We start from the raw sequence: 21,052 nt of genomic DNA on the forward strand, positions 1-21,052 counted from the left end.
GCTCCTGATACCTGTGAAGAATTCCTTCATATCTTGGATCATGAGGCCCAATCCTTCAAAATAAAGGTGTGTATCACTTAACAACCGTTCACCTAATGATGAACCACATATACGACAGTGGTCAAAGCACAACAAAGAGGTTCTTAATGAGGCAGTCAGGTCTCGCGTGGCCTGCAGCAGAGTGTCTGTTTATACAACAAAGGCAATAGATTTGATAGAATGTTCATTTAATGACCTAATCACATAACAACAGGGATAAGAGATCGTATCCCTGTCATTAAGTGACGCGTACCTGTAATTGCTTGGATTTCCCCCCCCCCCCATTTATTCAGTAGCTCCGGTAAATGCTGTATCTTCCTATCACTCTTTTGGTGAGAATGCAAAATTGAAAAATTCTATCCTCTGTAACTAGTAAAGTACTTCAGTTCTGTGCTGCAAAATGAGGAAGTAAAAATTTGTGAAAAATTAAATGGAAGAATAATTTAAGTTTCCTGGTGGTTTTAAAATGATACAGTTTTCCCCCACCCACCTGGCCACATCGTAACTCCTTAAGAAGTTCACCCTTTAAAAAAGGAAATAGGGATAGAATTTGTAGAATGAAAGATAAGCAAGTTTCTCTTTAAAATTACAAGATAAGGAGAAGCAAGACTAGCGACCAGGCTTCTTATTCTTTATGATCTTGTGAGGCAGTTTAAGGCTTCAATCCTTTGTGCACTTACAAATAAACACTCATAAGCAATCATGCACATTATTTACAGAAAGCTCAAGAAGGGCTCAGAAGTGTATATTTATAGTGTTGGGCTGCAATGCTAATTGCACTCACTTGCTAGCAAGCCTCCTTGAACTCCATGGGAATTATTTCTGAGGAAGATGGGAATACTTCTTAGGAAGTATCATAATGCTTTTTTTAGTTGCCCCAAATGATAGGTCATGTAAGTCTCCATGCTTGAGCAGCAAGTCCTGGTGAAAACATCACAAAGACCATGAGGAATGCAACTCAGCAAATTGATAGATGGTCCTATTTTATTGCTTTCTACTTGTGTAGTTTCACTTGTAGAAAGCTTTGGAAATGTCTAATAATGCATTTATTTCTGAGTGTCTAGAGCAGAGGTGTCCAAAGTTTTTGGCAAGAGGGCCACATCATTTCTCTGACACTGTGTCAGGGGCCTGGGAAGAAAATAATTAATTTACATTTAAAATTTGAATAAATTTACATAAGTTTACATAAATGAATATATTAAAGACAAACTTATATGAATGAATGAAGGTCTTGCAATAGCTCAAGGTCTATAAAAGGCCTTGCACAAAGCAAGGTCAGCCTTTCCTTTGCTGCTGCTGCAGCATCACAGACATGAAACAGCAGGCAGTGGAGGGAGCCCTCATTCCACAGCTCGAGCAAGAGGTCAAACAGTTGCCCTCACACTGAGAGCAGTTGCGTCAGGCCAGTGCGGGCTCCAGCAAGACTCAGGAGGGCCAGAGGCTCATTGGAGGCTGGAGGCTCCCTGAGGGCCGCATCGGGAGTCCTCGAGGGCCGCAAGTGGCCCCTAGAGTGATGATTTTCAACCTTTTTCATATCACGGCACATTAACAAGGTACTAAAATTGTCAAGGCACATCTTCAGTTTTTTGACAATTGACAAGGCACACCCTGTTGTTGGGGGAGCTTACATCCCCCAATGGCCCTACTAGTACATGACCCTCCCCAAAACTCCCATGGCACACCTGCAGACCATTCACAGCACACCAGAGTGCCATGGCACAATGGTTGAAAATGCCTGGCCTAGAGACTCTCCCCACCGCCCCAGCATTTAAAAACTGCTATTTAATTTTTGGATGTCTCAAACATATAAGCACTTGAACACCTGAATTTGGTATTGATATATATAGTATGATGCTTCTTTATTTCAGACACTGTCTCTTTCTCTTGAATGTCCTAATGGATCCATGGTTAAGTAATAAGGGCCAAATCCTATCCAATTTTCCAGCACCAGTGCAACCATGCCAGTGGGGCATGCACTGCATCCTGCAGTGAGGGGGCAATCATGGAGGCCTCCTCCAGGTAAGGGAATGTTTGTTCCCTTTACTAAAGGCTGCAATGCGGCTGCAACGGCACTGGAAATTTGGATAGGATCGGGCCCTAAATGGCCCTTGTAAAATGCAGTGAAAGGCTAGAAGTGATTTCTCTCAGATTTCTCTCCGTTGACTGCACTTTATATTGCAGAATATTAAAAGTCTCTGGATCTCCCACATTACCTCTTTTGGCAGTTGACTAGGAGTCCCATCCTGTGCAGAATTAGGAAGAGCTGGGGTCAAGCATGCCTACCTAAAATATAATCAGATTTTAAGGCTGGAGTCGTGATAATCTTTAAGGAAAGAAACGTGACTCAGTGATAGAGCTTTGGCCTTGAACCCAGAAGGTCCCAGGTTCAATCCCCAGTATCTCCAGGGTTGGGAAAGATCTCTGTCATAACTTTGGAGAAACATAGCCAGTACTGAACAAGATGTACCAAGGGGCTTTCACTGAAGGCAACTTCCTATATATTGGGAGTAAACACCACTGAAATTAGGGGGACTGACTCATGAGTAAAAGGTTAGCGTTGCAGTAGTGTTCGGCTGATCATCCACCCTATAATGGACTGATCCTTTGACATTCTGTCCATTATTATTATTATTTTTATTTTTATTTTTATTATTCCACCCATGTACATGTTGGTTTATATGGAACGCTGGTAATTTAGATGTGCTTATGCTATTCATGATAGAGGCATCATGTGTATTTTGCCATTTAAACCCAGGAACTTTATGTACCTGACGTGGCCTTGGTTTGGGATCTATGGATGCCACCTCTGTGGTTCTCATCCTATCTGCTAAAAGCCTTATTCACAGGGTACACATATGCATTTGTTTTCTGCTTGTGAGAGGAGACTGTAAAAGATCTCTTCCAGCGTGTTCATCCTCCATGTTCTTTCAGGAGTTTTCCAGCTCCTGGGGTTGTTCTTCCAATTTTGACTGTTGATGGCAGACTCCCAAATAAGCAAAGCCACTAGTTTCTCAACTGTGGACTGCAAAGCTACAATTCAAGCCCAGGCTTGAATTCCTGATGCCTGAGACAGCATGCCCAAATACGTGCCAGCCTCTGCTCCTCCCATTCTCCAAGGTTTTAGCTCAGCACTCTCCTTCCCTCCACACCCAGCTTTCACACTTTTATACCACCCTTCCTCCAAGCAGGTCAGGGTGATGTACATAGCTCCTCCTCTCCTTTTGTCTTCACAACAACCCTGTGAGGTAGGTGAGGCTGAGAGGTTAGTCCAGGGTCACCCAGGAAGCTCATGACTGAGGAGATTTGAACCTGGCTCTTTCCAGGACTAAATCCAACTCCTGAACCACTACATCATCCTGGCTCTATACATGTCCACCACACACAATTTGCTGCCTGAGGGCCCAGTCCTATCCAATTTTCTAGCTCTGGTGTAGCTGCAATGCAGCCTCAAAATAAGGGAACAAATGTTCCCTTACCTCAGCCATTTTCAACCACTTTGCCATAGCACACTGGTGTGCTGCGAATGGTCCCCAGGTGTGCCGCGGGAGTTTGATGGAGGGTCATTTATTAATAGGACCATTAGGGGATATGAGCCCCCCACCAACAGCATGGTGTGCCTTGTCAATTGTCAAAAACTGATGGTGTGCCTTGACAATCCTAGTACCTTGTCAGAGTGCCATGAGATGAAAAAGGTTGAAAATCACTGCCTTACCTTGAGGAGTCCTCTGTGACTGCCTCCCCACCACAGGATGCAGTGTGTGCCCTATTGGCACAGCTGCACTGGCACTGGAAAACTGGATAGGATTGGGCTCTAAGGCAATTACTACAGCTGGCCTCATGGAGGGGCCAGCCTTCTTTCAGCCCATTAGCAGTTCATCTATCTCAGGGGTGTCCAAACCTTTTGGCAGGAGGGCCACATCATCTCTCTGACACTGTGGGGGGGGGGGGAGAAAAAAGAATTAATTTACATTTAAAATTTGAATAAATTTGCATATGTTTACATAAATGAATATATTAAAGATGAACTTATATGAACGCATGAAGGTCTTGCAATAGCTCAAGGCCTATAAAAGGCCTTGCACAAAGCAAGGCTGGCCTTTCCTTTGCTGCTGCTGCTGCTGCTGCATCACAGATGTGAAACAGCAAGCAGTGGAGGAAGCCCTCGTCCCACAGCTCACGAGAGAGGTCAAACAGTCGCCCTCACGCTGAGAGCAGTTGCGTTGGGCCAGTGCGGGCTCCAACAAATCTCTGGAGGGCCAGAGGCTCATTGGAGACTGCAGGCTCCCTGAGGGCTGCATTGAGAGGCCTCAAGGGCCATGTGTGACCCCAGAGCCAGGGTTTGGGTACCACGATCTATCTCATAGAACTGAGGCAGAACAGGAGTGACATAATGGAAGTAGGAAAGGGGGGCACAGGGAGACAGAAAGCCATGGTCCCTGGTAGTGGTGGATTGCAGCTTTGCCTTGAACATCCACTGCAGTTGAGTCAGTCTTGTCTATAGAAAAAATTGAAGATGATACCCTATGTATTGTTGGGCAGTAGCATCTCTTCCATCCTCCTGTCCCTCCCATAAATGGCAGCAGTAAAATGGGAGTTCAATCTATTTCTATCTTGAGTCTTATTGCATATGAAAAATGCGTTTAGCTATTAAAAAGCACAGCACATAATTGTGTTTGCATGGGATTCAGCATTGGGAAGAGGTCGTGTCTGTACTGACTTTGCCACAACCTGAAAGGTATTTTGTACATGAATCAAAGGCAGCCTCCCCCCCCTTACCTGCATGGCTTAGAGAGCATAGTACTGTTGTAGCCCACTCTCAGTCTTCCCCTCACAATTGCAACATGGTGAATCGCATCTGCAGTTGGCAGAACACTTTTAAAAAAGCAAATGTTTAAAGCTTATAGACATATATCTACATCTTATCGCATGAAATAAGCCTTGGGGATCATGCATTCCTGTCTTTTTGTTGCTGCTACTTTTTGTTTCTGGGGGGACGACACTGATGCCCAGTCCTTACCCAGCACGGAATTAGTCTGTGGAACTCCTTGCCACAGGATGTGATGATGGTATCTGGCCTAGATACCTTTTAAAAGGGGATTGGGCAGATTTCTGGAGGAAAGTCCATCATGGGTTCCAAGCCATGATGCATTTGTGTCACTTCCTGGTTTTAGAAGCAGTCCACCTCAGAATGCCAGATGCCAGGGAGTGGCACCAGGATGCGGGTCTCTTGTTGTCTTGTGTGCTCCTGGAGGCATCTGGTGGGCCACTGTGAGATACAGGAAGAGGGACTAGATGGGCCTGATCCAGCAGGGCTCTGCTTCTGTTCTTAGTCACTGCTAACTTGAAAGTTGTTGGTCTACTTTTTCCTTAGGCAGCCACTAAAGAAAGAGAGGAGAAAACAAAGGAAGGAGGAAGTTCTGCCTCCAGGGCTTTGCAGGGCATGGGCATTTTTCTGCCTCTCTAATAGGATATTCAGTGCAAGCCTCAGGGTGGAAGATCCCGGGCTAGGGAGGTGTCAGAAGGTCCACTTCAGGCTTTCTCTGGCCAATGAAAACAGCCCAGAGGGGCGGAAACTGTTTTTTTTTTTTCTCAAATCGGTAGGTCTTTGCAGTGTGTTGGACTTTTGCATTACGTCGAGCAGCTCCATGAAGAGCATAGGAGGGGGAAGAGTGTGAGCGCTTTGGCCAACCAGGAAATTCAAACCGCTGGAGCCTGCGGGGCTTCGGCAGCGTGGGGAGAGAGAACTTCGTGCTCAAGAGCGATGCTGCTTCCTCGCGCGCACTTTGTCCCCGCAGAGTTGCGATCTTGCGAGTAACTCCTTTCCAGTTGCACCGGGGTAAGTACAGGCACAAGTACAACAGTCTCTTTCCTGGAAATCAGAACCCAGATCTGCTAGAAACGTACAGGCGCAGATGGAGCTACGTTTAGTAGTAGTATTTAGTAGGCTGGGGCAGAGGAGGGAGGGAGTTGTCCTGCAAGCAATGCCCAACGCCCCAGTTTCTAGGAAATCAGCCTGTTTGCTTTCATATCTCGCTGCCCCCCCCCTTCCTTGCTTGCACGTTGCAATCAACGCTCTAGGGCTGCGATCCTCTCCGCCCTTCCACCGGTCGCTTCTGAGTACACATTCCTAGGATGGCACTCTAAGGAAATGCTGGAGAAGTGTGTTTTCCTAAATCCACTTTCCCACAAGTCTGGGGACTTTTGAGAAGTGTTGATTATATCAGAGCTTGAGTTTGTTTCTCAAACTGTGGGTCTAGGTGGGTTGCGACAGGGCCTCTGAGAGGAATTTTATCAGGGGGTACAAAGTTTCTTTTGGGCCCCTTTGCAAAGGGGAAGGGCTGAAACAGAGCATGGAAGGGTGGTGGTGGGCGAGCACAATGGGGACAGGGAGGGGCAAAACAGGGTGGGGGAGATCATGGCAAGCAGATCCACAAGCCCAAGAGCTACTGTAGCAGGCCAGTTTCCTCCCAGATTTGACACTGCTAAGAAGTGTCATGAATGCATTCTTCTGTCAAGCATATATGGCTTGCCAGTATCTGCAGCCGCAAGGTCTTGGTAGTGCCCCAGTATCCCATGCGGGCAACAAGTCTGAATAGGTAGGAAAATGTAAGATCCCAGGAAATTTCTGGGCTCCTGGGCCCCCTTTATGACCCTGGGCCCAGGTACAAATTACCCCCTTCTCCTAGACCCTGGGTTGTGAGCCAATTTCAGGTGCGTCCCCATTCATTTCATTTTTAATATAGTAGACTTGATGCTACCATGGTATGTGACTGTATTTGGGGAAATGTTACAGATCTGTACTTTTAATAGGCTACTATGTAGATGCTTTGAACATTGATAGACAATGGGACTTACTCCTGGGTAAGTGTGGGTAGGATGGCAGTCTAGGCTTGTTAAAAATGTTCCTGCTTGATGATGTCACTTCTGGTGATGACATCACTTCAGGTGGGTCATGACAGATTCTCATTCTAAAAAGTGGGTCCTGGTGCTAAAAATTTGAGATCCACTGTATTAGGCAATCCAAGATGGACGTATTGTGTGCAGTTGGAGGTTTTAAGGAGGGGGAAAAAAGCAGATTATCAGAAAAAAATATTTATTGTACATAACCTTACTGTGACATGTACAAGAAGGAATAAATGTTTTCATATGTAACTAGAAGCAAATTGAGCCACAAATCTTTTGACCAAAAGCCCTATTCTTATCCCACAGGAGTTTTGAAAGGGGAGTGTGGGAGAAAAATAAGTGCAGGAATAGAGTGGACTTTTCCCAGTTTATCCTTCATTCCTTTTTACTTCTTTATGAACATTAGTGCTGTGTACTGTTTTATGAAGCTTATGTATTGCAGCTGTTTTTTAATTAATGTCATGTTCTTTCTTTGCTTTCATATCTATATATTTTAATCTGTATTGGCTGCTGATTGGCAATTTTGTGCATAGTTCTACTTTATTGTCTTCCTATATCTTTTATGTTCGCCAACCATATTAGTGGGAGAAAGGCAAGATACAAATATTATCAATAAATAAATGTCGATGAGGACGGCCAAGATGGTGGGCTCCAGGCTCTGTGGCATTGAGGTTGGTGGCTTTAGTCAGAAAACCAAGGGTATTTTAGAAACTGCAGAAAGGGTCACGTGACCCCTCTCTGCTCTCACATTTGGGCAGACCCTTATGGAGGCAGCAAAACTTGTGAGCACTGTGTTGGCTAGTGTTTGTGATGGTGCTAGCCCCCCTGTCCCAGCCATTGAGGTACCCCTAGCCTGCCTGAAGATCATTCTATAATGGAGGTCAAGAGCTTCCCCCCAAGAGGTAGGAGACAAATTGTAGAAGGTGCAGGGTAGAAGGTGCAGGGTGTAGCTGAGAAGGATCTCTTGGATTCTTCCTTCTGACAAAGGAGAAGTAGAATGAGCACCTGACCGAAGTAGCATGGGTGAGTGTGATGGATTGCAATCCAGCAGTTTCCCCTCTGCTGCTGAAGAGAAGCAAAAAGAGTCATCCGTTCTCCCCGCCCCCCACTGACCACCTGTTAATCAAGGCTGTGGGTCCTTTGCATGCTTGCTAGAAAGTAAATCCCATTCAAATGTGTCAAACTTACTCTTGAGCATTGTATTGCACCTAACTTTTCCTTCAACAACTTACGTCCTGGTTCCATGTCTAAAACCATTCCTTGATGTCTTCATGGTAAGATTTTTTTTGTCTTTTTAGGTAGCTTTTTGTTACAGTTTGCAAGAGGATATGAACTTTGATTTAGTCCTAGTTGAGACAATATTTTTCCATATGCAATTAATATTTCTGTTTTTATGACTGCGTGGAAAATAAATGCAGGCAACAGCAACGAAATGGGAATCCCGGAGAGAAAGATGCAAGTCTAGATCTAGTAAGCCAGGCTCCTTCACCTGTTTGCAATCCTACTGTCCCATTGTTTTCCTAGATTTTAACCTGATTTATATAGAATCATAGAGTTGGAAGGGACCTAATAGGTCATCTAATCTTACCCCCTGACTGTAGCAGGAGATCCTTCTATCTAGAGCATTTCTTAAAAGTGCTTGTCCAGCCTCTGCTAGAAGATCTCCAATGAGGGAGAGTCCACTTCCGTCAGCAACGTTCCACTACTGAACTGCCTCTTTGTGTTTCTCATTTCACTGTCTTGCTTTATACTTTCAGTTTTAGTTTCAAGCACAATAACTATCTTATAGTAATATAATTGTGAATTTAACTGCTGTAGATTTGAAATATCCTATATATATTGTTGAAAGGTAGCATAACTGTTCTTATTAAAAACAAGTTCATAAAGTGAATTACATAGCTGTGCAAGCTCAGGGTGGTGTGCATAGTTCCTCCCTTTCTTTTGTCCTCACAACAACCCTGTGAGGTAGGGGAGGCTGAGAGTTAGTGACAGGTCCCAGGTCACCCAGGAAGATTCATGGCTGACCAGGGATTTGAACCTGGATTTTCCCGGTCAAAGTCCAACTCCCGAACCACTGCACCATCCTGGCTTATTCTTTCCTGAAGCAGAGGTGAGAGATGTCCTGAAGAAACAGTGCAGACATTTAGACATGTACCTTAATTGTGATTGGGCGGCCTTGAAGATAGGAATTGAGCAGTGAAGTGGCAAAGTTTGCAGACGACACCAAACGTTTCCGAGTGGTAAAGACCAGAAGTGATTGTGAGGAGCTCCAGAAGGATCTCTCCAGACTGGCAGAATGGGCAGCAAAATGGCAGATGCGCTTCAATGTCAGTAAGTGTAAAGTCATGCACATTGGGGCAAAAAATCAAAACTTTAGATATAGGCTGATGGGTTCTGAGCTGTCTGTGACAGATCAGGAGAGAGATCTTGGGGTGGTGGTGGACAGGTCGATGAAAGTGTCGACCCAATGTGCGGCGGCAGTGAAGAAGGCCAATTCTATGCTTGGGATCATTAGGAAGGGTATTGAGAACAAAACGGTTAGTATTATAATGCCGTTGTACAAATCTATGGTAAGGCCACACCTGGAGTATTGTGTCCAGTTCTGGTCACCGCATCTCAAAAAAGACATAGTGGAAATGGAAAAGGTGCAAAAGAGAGCGACTAAGATGATTACGGGGCTGGGGCACCTTCCTTATGAGGAAAGGCTACGGCGTTTGGGCCTCTTCAGCCTAGAAAAGAGACGCTTGAGGGGGGACATGATTGAGACATACAAAATTATGCAGGGGATGGACAGAGTGGATAGGGAGATGCTCTTTACACTCTCACATAATACCAGAACCAGGGGACATCCACTAAAATTGAGTGTTGGGCGGGTTAGGACAGACAAAAGAAAATATTTCTTTACTCAGCGCGTGGCCGGTCTGTGGAACTCCTTGCCACAGGATGTGGTGCTGGCGTCTAGCCTAGACGCCTTTAAAAGGGGATTGGACGAGTTTCTGGAGGAAAAATCCATTATGGGGTACAAGCCATGATGTGTATGCGCAACCTCCTGATTTTAGGAATGGGTTAAGTCAGAATGCCAGATGTAGGGGAGAGCACCAGGATGAGGTCTCTTGTTATCTGGTGTGCTCCCTGGGGCATTTGGTGGGCCGCTGTGAGATACAGGAAGCTGGACTAGATGGGCCTATGGCCTGATCCAGTGGGGCTGTTCTTATGTTCTTATGTTCTTATGAATTCATGTTCTGTAAGTTGGGCTCCATTGCATGGGAAATTTGTCTCTGTACCTTTGGTATGTATTTATACCTTTCACCTTATAAAATTACTTCTGACCAACAACTCATTGAAACTTAAGTGCATTATGATGTACAACACCTGAAAGCATTGTTCCATAAAACCCACAGGCTCAAGTGGACAACTCAGAGTTCATTATTTGTCTTTGGCTGCAGTGTTTCTCACTCTTGAAAGTATAGTATACTTTATTAGTATACTTTATTGTCATTGTACAAAGTACCAAATTTCAATGCACTCCAAGACATGGACATAAAACATTTATACAATGATCAAACAATCATATAACACATTCAGATCCATCCCACATTCAATGCTACGTATACATCTATTAATATAAATATCTCAAAAATAAAATAAATAAAATAATACTCCTGTTTCACTCAGAGATGTAATAAATAGATAATAAAACCCAGTAAACGTTTGAAGATGCTGTGTCATCATATTCCTAATGATTTTTAAGTTTATTGTTCAATATGGTTATAGCTCTAGGACAGGGGTGTCCAAACTTTTTGACAGGAGGGCCACACCATTTCTGTGTGTCAGGGACCAGGAAAAAAACCACAAAATTTACATTTCAAATTTGAATAAATTTACATAAATGGATATATTAGAGATGGAACTTATATGAATGAATGAAAGTCTTACAATAGCTCAAGGCCCATAAAGGACCTTGCACAAAGCAAGGCCCACCTTTCCTTTCCTTTGCTGCTGCTGCTGCTGTATCACAGGCATGAACCATCAAGCAGTGGAGGAAGCCCTTCTTCCACAGCTCACGCAGGAAGTCGAACAGTTGCCCTCACACTGAGAGCAGTTGCATTGGGCCAGCACAGGCTCTAGCAATTCTCTGGAAGGCCAGAGGCTCATTGAAGACTGGGGGCTCCATGCGAGCAGATTGGGGGTCCCTGAGGGCTGCAGGTGGCCCCCAGGCCAGGGTTTGGGCACTCCTGCTTTGGAATAAAAGCTATTCATAAATTGTGTGGTGCATGTCCTGATAGATCTGTATCGTTTGCCAGAAGGCAACAATTAAAAAAAAAATTATGAACTGGATGAGAATGATCTTTAAGAATGCTATGTGACTTCTGCAAACAGCGGGTTATAAAGATGTCATCCAGAACTGGTAGGTGGGTCTTAATAATGGTCTGTGCAATCTTTATAATTCTCTGCAATGCTCAGTGTATGCCTCATTGAACTCAGTGTACTTTACTTCTGAGCAGGCATGCGTTAGATCAGCCCACCTAAAAGGAGGGGAGAAGCAAAGTGGACATAGGGAAGTCCTTGTTCCAGTGGCAGCAGAGAAAACACCACAAGGCAAAGGCGTCACTAGGGTTTGCATCACCCGGTGTGGGAGGCCAGCGCATCAACCTCATGATGGACCTCCTCCCACACAGTGGGTTGGGCAGTGCCCCAAGCAGTGGGCGTGGTGATGTGCCATTGCCCCACCCACGTTGGCTGTAACTTTTGATAGGATACAGAAATTTCAGTACAGTTTGTTTTATTGCGTTCTGTGTGAAACTACGCATCGAATGATGTAACATGATGGTATTATTCAAAAATACCAAGATTTTCACAATTTTGGCCACTGGTGGTGTCAACCCCTGTGGATGTCACCAGGTGCAGCCCACCCACCCCCAGTGACGTCACTGCCACAAGGTGCCTCCCAGTAGCAAGTTTTCCTTGCTGTTGCACAGGCATCTAACCTCCCCGTCTTTCTGTTCCAGTCCAAGCAGGTTGTACAATGTACACAGTTGGCATTCTAAAGATGGTTTTATTGAACTGGATGGCACCTTGTCAGTGATGCTGTAGCAGATCTGAGTAGGGAGTTGGATGGAGTGACCCCTAAGGTACCTTCCAGCTCTAACATTCTATGATTTTCCAGGTACCTCTTTGTCTGTGGAGGGATGAGAATTTGATGAGGAGTGCACGTTCCCTTTTCTATTAGTGCCAAAGTGTCACTGTTATTCCTGTGCGCCCTTACCTTGCAGAAAACCTACTCTGAGACAACGTATCTCTTGACTATAGAAGATAAATTTCCTTGTCCTTTTCATTGAAGGGTCCAGAAACAGCACAGAATAGACATAACAGAGAGAGGTTTGCAGGAAAACTTGTACTACAAAAATATGGGAATACTGTAAGTATTTTTTAGAAGGAGGTTAGGCAGGTGGAAGGGGAAAAATGACCCTTTGTTGCTAGAAAAAGTAAGTTGTGGGTGAGAGAGAAACAAACCAGAGGACAGAAACAAAAAGAGATGGTAAAGGGGAAGGAGAGAAAGAGAGTCTTCAGTGGAAGGAAATATTTTTAGATGGAACAATCCACGAACTCATGATTGGGGTTCAAAATTTTTCTGTTAGCACTATGAAAGTCTAGCTAGATGTCTTTTCTATGTAGCATAAACACAGGCTTAAATGACAACAAAATTTTACCCAGAAAGGCTAATTTCAGGCTTGGAGGAGGTTCAATATAGTGTAGCGGGGTGCAAGAGAAGGAGCTCATTTCTCCTTCTCTTCTTTTACCATCCGCTGAACCATTACTTGCCCACCTGCATCACCTTTTTTGTTCTAGTATCTTTTTCTTTTTTCCTTTTTAAGAATCGTAGCTTCTGACATAAGCAGCCATCATGGAGGAAACTGATAGCAGCGTGAAATTTCGCGGGCAGCTTTTGTCCATTGATGAGAACTTAGGAAAGGATGGAGTGGAGGCCTTCAAATTTCTCTGCCGTGACTTGATCTCTTCAAAGAAGCTAGAATCTGTGGCTTCAGCCCAGGAAATCTTCCAGCACCTCATTAATAATGACTTGCTAAATAAGGAGGATACTTTTCTCATTGCGGAGCTTCTCTACAGAATTAAATTTAACTCCCTGCTGAAGAAACTTGGCTATACTAAAGAAGGCGTCCAGGAGCAGCTGCCTCTGAAAGGGAGAGTGTCTGCATATCGGTGAGTGTCCATGCCTGAAGGTTCTTCCTGCTTGAAATAGCATCTGTTGATATATTATCTGCTTTCTGATGAATGTAAACATTTGGATTAGTTACAGGTGTGCCCCCATAACTGTGGGGATCTGTTTCACGGACACCCCCCCCAATACGGAAATCTCAGATGCCTGTCTCCATGCCCCCCCTTGCCCATTAACATGATTGAGAGACTTACCCCCGCAAAAATGGTCTTACAATAGGGTTGCTATAAACATACAAGCTTATAGCAAAATTCAAGCAACCTAAGATGCTTGGGGAAAAGAATACTAGATTGAGGTTAACAGGAAGCAATTAACTTCTGCTTCCTGTTAACCTTGATATAGTTCCCTCTCTCCAAGCATCTAGATTAGTGGTTCTCAAACATTTTAGCACTGGGACCCACTTTTTTAAACAACACTCTATTGGGTCCCACCTAGGTTTACCAGACTCTTAAAAAAGAGATCTAGAAAAAAAATACTTTATTTGTAAGTAATAATAACCAGAAAAAATACTCTCATTTATCTCAATATGTTTACATATGCTTGCGAACTTCAGGGGCTGAGCTCTTTGCTGGGTAATTGGCAGCTACAGTGTCTGACTTTTGACTAGCCTCAGGGCTCGAGGCAACTAGTTACCTTATTTTTCCATCTCCCTTTCTCGACCCACAAAAATCAGGTCTGACCCACAGTTTGGGAACTACTGGTCTAGGCTGCTGACAGGCAGCCTGAACATCTGTCTAAGCTTGTATGCTTCTAGCGACCCTCTTAAGCAGCAGCATTTTCACTGGGGTAAGTTTCAAAAACACGTTAATGGGCACAAGGGGGGGAGGCTGCAACTGCGGATAATTGAAAGCACGGATATGGGCTCTGTGGATATGGGGGTCCACAAAGGCCTGGATTTGAGACTGAGCTTTTCACCATATCCCTGAATAAATGCCCTCTGTTTCTAGTCCAGAACTGTGGAGGGTTTGGATTGTGGTGGTGTATGGGATCCTAATGGGAATTTTACAAGGCTTAATATAAAAATATCTAGCTCATCTTACCAGATTTGTCACACAGGCAGATGCTGTATGAAGTATCAGAAAATCTCACTGAAGATGATGTAAAGTCTGCCATGTTCCTTCTGAGGCTCCATCTCCCAAAGAAGCAATCCACTATGGTGAGTACTCTGCCAGGGCTAACAAAATTTAACTGTTAATGACACTGAGGAAAATACCCGAAGAAATAATTTTGGTAGTATGCTGGTTTAGATCAGGGGTGTCCAAAGTTTTTGGCAGGAGGGCCACATCGTCTCTCTGACACTGTGCCGAGGGCCAGGGGAAAAAAAGAATTAATTTACATTTAAAATTTGAATAAATTTACATAAATGAATATATTAAAGATGAACTTATATGAATGAATGAAGGTCTTGCAATAGCTCAAGACCCATAAAAGGCCTTGCACAAAGCAAGACTGGCCTTTCCTTTGCTGCTTCTACTGCATCACAGACGTGAAACAACAAGCAGTGGAGGGAGCCCTCATCCCACAGCTCACGTGAGAGGTCAAACAGTTGCCCTCACGCTGAGAGCAGTTGCGTCGGGCCAGTGTGGGCTGCAACAAATCTCCAGAGGGCCTGAGGCTCATTGGAGACTGGGGGCTCCCTGAGGGCCGCACTGGGAGGCCTCGAGGACCGCAAGTGGCCCCAGGGCCGGGGTTTGGGCACCCCTGGTTTAGATGGTGCTTGAAATGCAGATGTGCCCCCCTATCCATGAGGGTTCAGTTTTGGCGTCCCCCGCAGATATCCAAAGTTTTGGCTATGAGCAGATGCCTGTCCCTGCGGTCTGGACTCTCTGAAGGTGAGCCTGGCTCCCCTCCCTTCCAGAGGGGCTTCCATGGGCCTCCCAATGCCTTATGAGGCAGTAAAGACATCACTTCCAGTTTCTCCATGAAACCAGAAGTCACATGGGTTGAGCTGCCAAGCTTAGTGTGAGTCTGACAGAGGCTGTGGACTGATGTTCGCAGCCTCTGCTGGGCTCAGTGGACCTCACGTCCGAGGGAGGCCTGCGGGGGTGCATGGACCCGATCCACAGATAACTGAATCCACGGATACGGGATCCGTGGATATGGCCCCCCATAAAGTAGGGTAACCCTTGCAACATGTCCATTAGTAATAGTCTCTTTATCCAAACACGTGAAGTACCTCTCTTCTGTTGGGAGCTGTACAACGTTCATGTGATAATCCACAATATGTAATGGTAAATTGCATATCCATTGAATGAGCTTTGGGTAAGCTGTGGAAAGACATGGAGACTTGCTCTTGAGTGGCGTCTTCGTACACAAGAACATGAATGTTTCTTTTGCTTTCTCTCTCAGACTGCCCTAGAACTACTGACTGCCTTGGAAAAGCAAGACCTCTTAGCAGAGAACAACCTGGGTTTGCTGAAAGAGACCTGCTATAAAATATCACCTGAGCTTCTGTGCAGAGTGAATAGATATGAACAAAATAAAGGTGTTTAGTTTTGAATAAGTCAATTTCTTAGTGCACTGAAATGAACACCATCACAGCTGAGTGAAATTACCTGTATTTGCATCCTGTGACTAAGTTGCTGTGGCACAACTACAGAGGCCTGGATTTATTCCCAATTTATTGCTGATTGTGTAAAATGAGCGTATGTATCGTTCACAGTATACAAATCTAGGAGAACGGAGATTCCTGCTTAGTTTTAGGCTAGCAGAGTAGCCTTGGATAAATTGCTCTAGCCTCTGATCTCCACAGGGATCGCATGAATAGGAATGCTTCCAGTACCGCCTCTAGCTGCTGCCTCTGCCACAGGTCTTTTGGGGGACTCTAACTGTTCCTCTAAATCGTGTGGTTTTCTGGTTTAAGTTAAAGAGACCGTATGAATGAAGCTGCTCCTTCTTTTGTGTGATCCCTTAAATAAAACTAGGAGTCTCACACAATGGAGCACAGTATGGAAGCAAATGATCTGCTTTTAGTGACCACAAAATGAATCAATGTGACTCACATCCATGGCAGGCTAGAGGGAAGCAATGGCGGGAGACTTGGGGTGAAGTCTTGCACTGGGTCAGGGCATTGGTTCTCTATTCCTTCTGCTCTGTTCCAACCAATCCTCCAAGGTCTCGGGTGAGATCCTAATTCCTTGGCCTGAAATTCATTTTTAAGTGGAGATGCTGGGAACTTTGGGTTCTGTTCTGTTTGCAATTGAGAGTCTGTAGAGGAAAGTTTTTAATTGTATGTTTGCTCTTAACTTTCAGAGATTGGTCAAGCAAACCAAGAATTTGCAAGCTCTTCATTTACAGAGCAACCTTTTGGAAACAGCGTTACAACTGTTCAGGTATGCTGAAAAGATAATGTTTTGTATAGTTCACTTGATGTTTTTCTAATTCTGTGTAAGCTAATATTTAAAGAGGCGTTTTGTGAAAATTATTTTGTGGAAGCTCCTGTAAAATTATTTTGTGGAAGCCCTCTAATTTTGACTTGGAAATACTTGGCATTTAAAACAAGGTTTCTCAACCTTGATAGGAATAGGAGATTGGCACTTGGTTCTCTCTATGAAGATGGTTGCTAGAGTTCTTAATATAGTTTCAAAATGTTGATTGCTGGTGGAGGGGGGCTACCGTACTTCTAGGTGTCGAAGAGATTTATGGATGAAAAGTCCATAATGGGTCATAAGTCATAATGACTGCATGCAGCTCCCCTGGATTTTAGAGGTAGCCTATCTCTGAATGCCAAACGTAATGGAGCAGTAACAGGATATCAATATCTTGTTGTCTTCAGTGCTCCCTGAGGTAAGCCATCATGAGATACTGGACGCTGGATTAGATGTGCCCTTGGCCCGATCCAGAAGTTCAGTTCTTTTGTACTGAACATGTAATGCCATCTATCGTTGGTTGTCTGCATCCAGTCATACTGTGGGCACCCTTGTTAATCTTTCAACACTACACTTTCAGGTTTTTGTGAAACCTCTTGGGATAGCTGCACGGCTTGGCAGGGTTTCTTTCACTTACACCCACCTTGCCTTTCAGTCTCATACCTTCTGCTATTGTTTCTTGTTACCTTTCTACATATTGTACTACTTGCGCTTCTGCAATTTTTCAACTGATACCACTTAATATTTTTAATTAACATTTTTCAGGTCCATACAGATACCTGTTTTAGTGTAAAGCTATACCAAATATGTGGAAAATGTATTCTGAACATTTTGCAGAATGATACTGATCAACAAGCTAACTGGGGATATGGGAACTCGCTACAGAGCAACCTGGTCATCTGTATGGAGTCTTAACATGGCTTTCTCCTCAGTAATCCTTGCATCTCCATAGCATTGGCATTTCTGCTGTTTGATCATGATCCTTTCGTAAATGTCTCAAACATATGTAAACCATATGTAATCATTATTGCTCTAGACCAGGGGTGCCCAAACCCCGGCCCTGGGGCCACCTGTGGCCCTTGAAGACTCCCAGTCTGGCCCGCTGGGAGCTCTCAGTCTCCATGAGCTCTGGCCCTCTGGAGACTTGCTGGAGCCCACACTGGCCAGATGCAACTGCTCTCAGTGTGACAGCCAACTGTTCGACCTCTCATGTGAGCTATGGGATGAGGGCTCCCTCCACTGCTTGTTGTTTCACATCTGTGATGCAGCAGTGGCAGCAAAGGAAAGGCCAGCCTTGCTTTGTGCAAGGCCTTTTATAGGCCATGAGCTATTGCAAGACCTTTATTCATTTGTTTAAATTCCATCTTTAATATATTCATTTATGTAAATTTATTCAAATTTGAAATGTAAATTAACTCTTTTTTTTCCTGGGCCCTGACACAGTGTCAGAGAGATGCCAAGAAGTTTGAACACCCTTGCTCTAGACAGCATACTTATCTATTTACTTGCCTGCCTCATTCTGCAGAATTAATTGAATCTCAGTCAATTCCTTCCCCTTTGCCATGCCTTTTGTACTTCATTTTTAATCTCTGTGTGTCTTTTTCCTTTCTCTCCCTGTTTACATAGTTGATCTTGGGCTGCCTTATAGATTCAAGGTAACTGACCACTTCATGGGTCTGACTGACTGTGTTTAAAAAAAACAAAAACCTGAATGTTCATTTCTGAGAGGAGGAAGCATGCACATTTAGGAAATGCATGATGATCAGTACTGTGATTGTGAGGGGTAGGAAATGTTGTGAGGGGAGTTCTTGTAGGAATGTACCTAAATGAACTTTTGTACTGTCCTTGGTAACCATCTTGCCCCTTTCCAATGGTAAATTGCTCTAATGATGTTTTTCTTTACAGAAATCCTCCAGCATAAATGCACCAAACACTAAAGGTAAATCTTTGTTGAATGTAGTAGTGGTGAAAGTGACATTAGAGTCTTTCTTGTCTGAACACATTGCTCTAAATGGCTTGGGAATTGTGCACTTATTCTGGATTAATCATCCTGTTGATAAGTGGGTTTCGACTAAAGGCCAAACTCTGTGTTGTATTACATGTATAGTTTGGCCTTTTTGAGGTCCCCTGTTTTCCAGGAGGAGAAATGGACACATGGTTATACAGTAGATGAAATTGGCAGAAAACAGCTGATCAAAAATCATCTCCAGGCCCTAGTTGGCATCCTTCAGTCTCGGAAGACTGGTATCGTGCTCTGAATGGTGGTTCTGGAACAGAGTGTCCTCTCCAGTGTACAAAGCCTGGGTAAAGTAGATATGGAAGATAGACTGTTACCCATGCAGCAAATCCCCACTCTCCACATCGCTGAAATGGTCCAATGGAAAGGCAGAAGCCAATATGGTTGGTTCCAGCGGCGTTGCAGGAGTTGCCAGAACGTGACTGTGTTCAGCCATGAACTGCCTCAGGGACTCCGGCTCCGGATTTTGCCTCGAGGTTGACTCCTGAAGCCTTTTCCATAACTGGATGTAGCCACGAAGCAGTGGAGGTTTGGGATCAGAGTTTTCCTTCTTCAGATGAGCTGCCTTCCTAGGCTGAGGAGTCCCATCTACCCGACAAGTACAGCCAAGTTGAGGTCCTATTCTTATCCCCCAGGCCCAGGATGATGACAAAACAATGAACCTTTTTTTATGCATGCCCCACTGTTCTCCCTTTTGAGGAACTCAAGGCAGCTTCCATGTATCAGATAAAAGCAATCAATACAATATACACAGTAAAACAAGAGTGGCAATTTAAAACAACAGTCAAGCAAACATAAAAGGCAAGACATCAAATCAACTAAAAGATATCAAAATTTAGGTAAAGCCTGCAGAGACTTCCAGACATTTAACCCCTAGCAGGTCACTGGCAAGGCGGGGGACAAATCATCCCCCTTCAGGGGAACTAGATTTTTTTTCTCCCTGGCATCACTTAGCACTGGCTTGGATTTGTTAGCTTGTTCAGTCTTCTCCATTTGATCATATCCTCCAAATTTGATTAAGGGCCCAATCCAATGAGGGCTGAGCACCGGCACTGGGTGTTGCAAATGTGCCATAAAGCACATTTGTGGCACCAGAGTGTAAGGAGCACTGGCACTGAGCCTCAGTGCTGGGAAGAAGATTCCACACAACTGCCAGCAGTAAGTGGCACCACCAGGTGGCAACTTCTGGGGTTGTGTGGGAAGGGTGGAACTGGGCGAGAGGAGGTGAGGATCAGGCCTGGGAGGGGAGTGGAAGCGGCAGCAGGCTCAGAAAACTGTATCCTATGCTCACTCCCGACCTGGGCAGCCTGTCATGGGCCTCCTTGGGTCTGTGCCTGCTCAAAAGTGGGCACAGATTCATTGGCACTGTGGCAGAAAATGCTTCTTTACCCTAAGGAGACTCCTGGCGCTAGCTTGGCACCCATAGGATATAAGGGTCACCATTTTGGCGCTGCCATAGCCCTGGGCACCGGCAAGGATAGGACTGGGCAATGAGGGCAGTTACCAGTTACTCACCCAGAGCCCATGAATGGAGTAGATTTTAAGTCAAATGTACATGGCTATATGCGTTTGTTCTATGATTTAAAAAAAGTTTATAAATACATTTTACAGTAATTTTCTCATGATCTTTCCACAATGCTTCTATCAGAGAATAAGGAGAGGCTGGGGGAGGAATAGTACAACAAACACCCAACAAGAATTACAAGTAACTGCAAAATGTATAGCTGTTGTGTCTGGAGAGATGCCATAGAGGCTGTAAATGAATGAAAATATATTCTGGTTTTGACCTTAAAAGCCCTGCACTACTTAGGTTCAGGACTACCTTATGAACCCGCCCACTCAGGTCATCTGGGGTGGCTGTATTCCAGGATCCAATGCCTACTGATCTATAACTGATAGGGACTCTGGACAAAGCCTGTTCCTTGGCCATTTTATGGAGCCCCTGTGAGGCCTGTCTAGCTTCTTCCACTGCTGCTTTCCAAAAACTAACTTTTGTCACCCTTTTCCACCATACATTCCACTTGATGTCTGCTGTACTTCATTTTGACTGCTGTGTGCTTATGCTCTGTTTAGAATTCATTTTATCTTCTGTTTAAATATTTGATTCTGATCTTTGTTTTGTTGTAAATAGCTTTAGTTGCCTTTCTGAAGAGAAAAAGGCAACATAAAGCTCTTTGTAAATAAACAAAGAATACTACTTTTACAATCCACACAATAGTTTTCACAATGCATGTTTAAATTGAGTATAAATACTGTACAGGCATCTTGTGTCTATTTTCAACCATGCGGGTATGTATACAGTTCAAAACAGCTGTAACAAATGATCCAATCTATTATGGATTCTGGGATTCACAGAATCCCACTTCTAGTTCTGCTGGAGACCAATCCAATAATATGTTTTGCTTCTTGATTAGCCATGGAATTCCTTTATTTAAATAATTTATATCCCACCCTTCCATTCCAACAATTCAAGGTGTTCAAGTGTTC

The 21,052-nt window shown here is 44.3% G+C and overlaps 1 protein-coding gene across 2 annotated transcripts in view; it reads left to right on the forward strand.

Moving 5' to 3' along the window:
* The first annotated feature begins 5,676 nt into the window (after window positions 1–5,676).
* Window positions 5,677–21,052, forward strand: part of LOC136644903 (caspase-10-like) — a 28,704-nt gene continuing 13,328 nt past the window's right edge. Inside the window, exons 1-6 of one of the 2 annotated variants that reach the window (XM_066621155.1) lie at window positions 5,677–5,875; window positions 12,819–13,164; window positions 14,237–14,336; window positions 15,530–15,665; window positions 16,433–16,512; window positions 18,454–18,487. In XM_066621155.1, coding sequence (XP_066477252.1) covers window positions 12,848–13,164; window positions 14,237–14,336; window positions 15,530–15,665; window positions 16,433–16,512; window positions 18,454–18,487 — 667 coding nt within the window. In that variant the 5' untranslated portion in view covers window positions 5,677–5,875; window positions 12,819–12,847. Of the gene's footprint in view, window positions 5,876–12,818; window positions 13,165–14,236; window positions 14,337–15,529; window positions 15,666–16,432; window positions 16,513–18,453; window positions 18,488–21,052 lie in introns of those variants that run through there. The other variant, XM_066621237.1, reaches the window with a different exon arrangement.

This window comes from Tiliqua scincoides, chromosome 1 (assembly GCF_035046505.1).
Source record: "Tiliqua scincoides isolate rTilSci1 chromosome 1, rTilSci1.hap2, whole genome shotgun sequence".
In the NCBI taxonomy this organism is placed as follows: Eukaryota; Metazoa; Chordata; class Lepidosauria; order Squamata; family Scincidae; genus Tiliqua; species Tiliqua scincoides.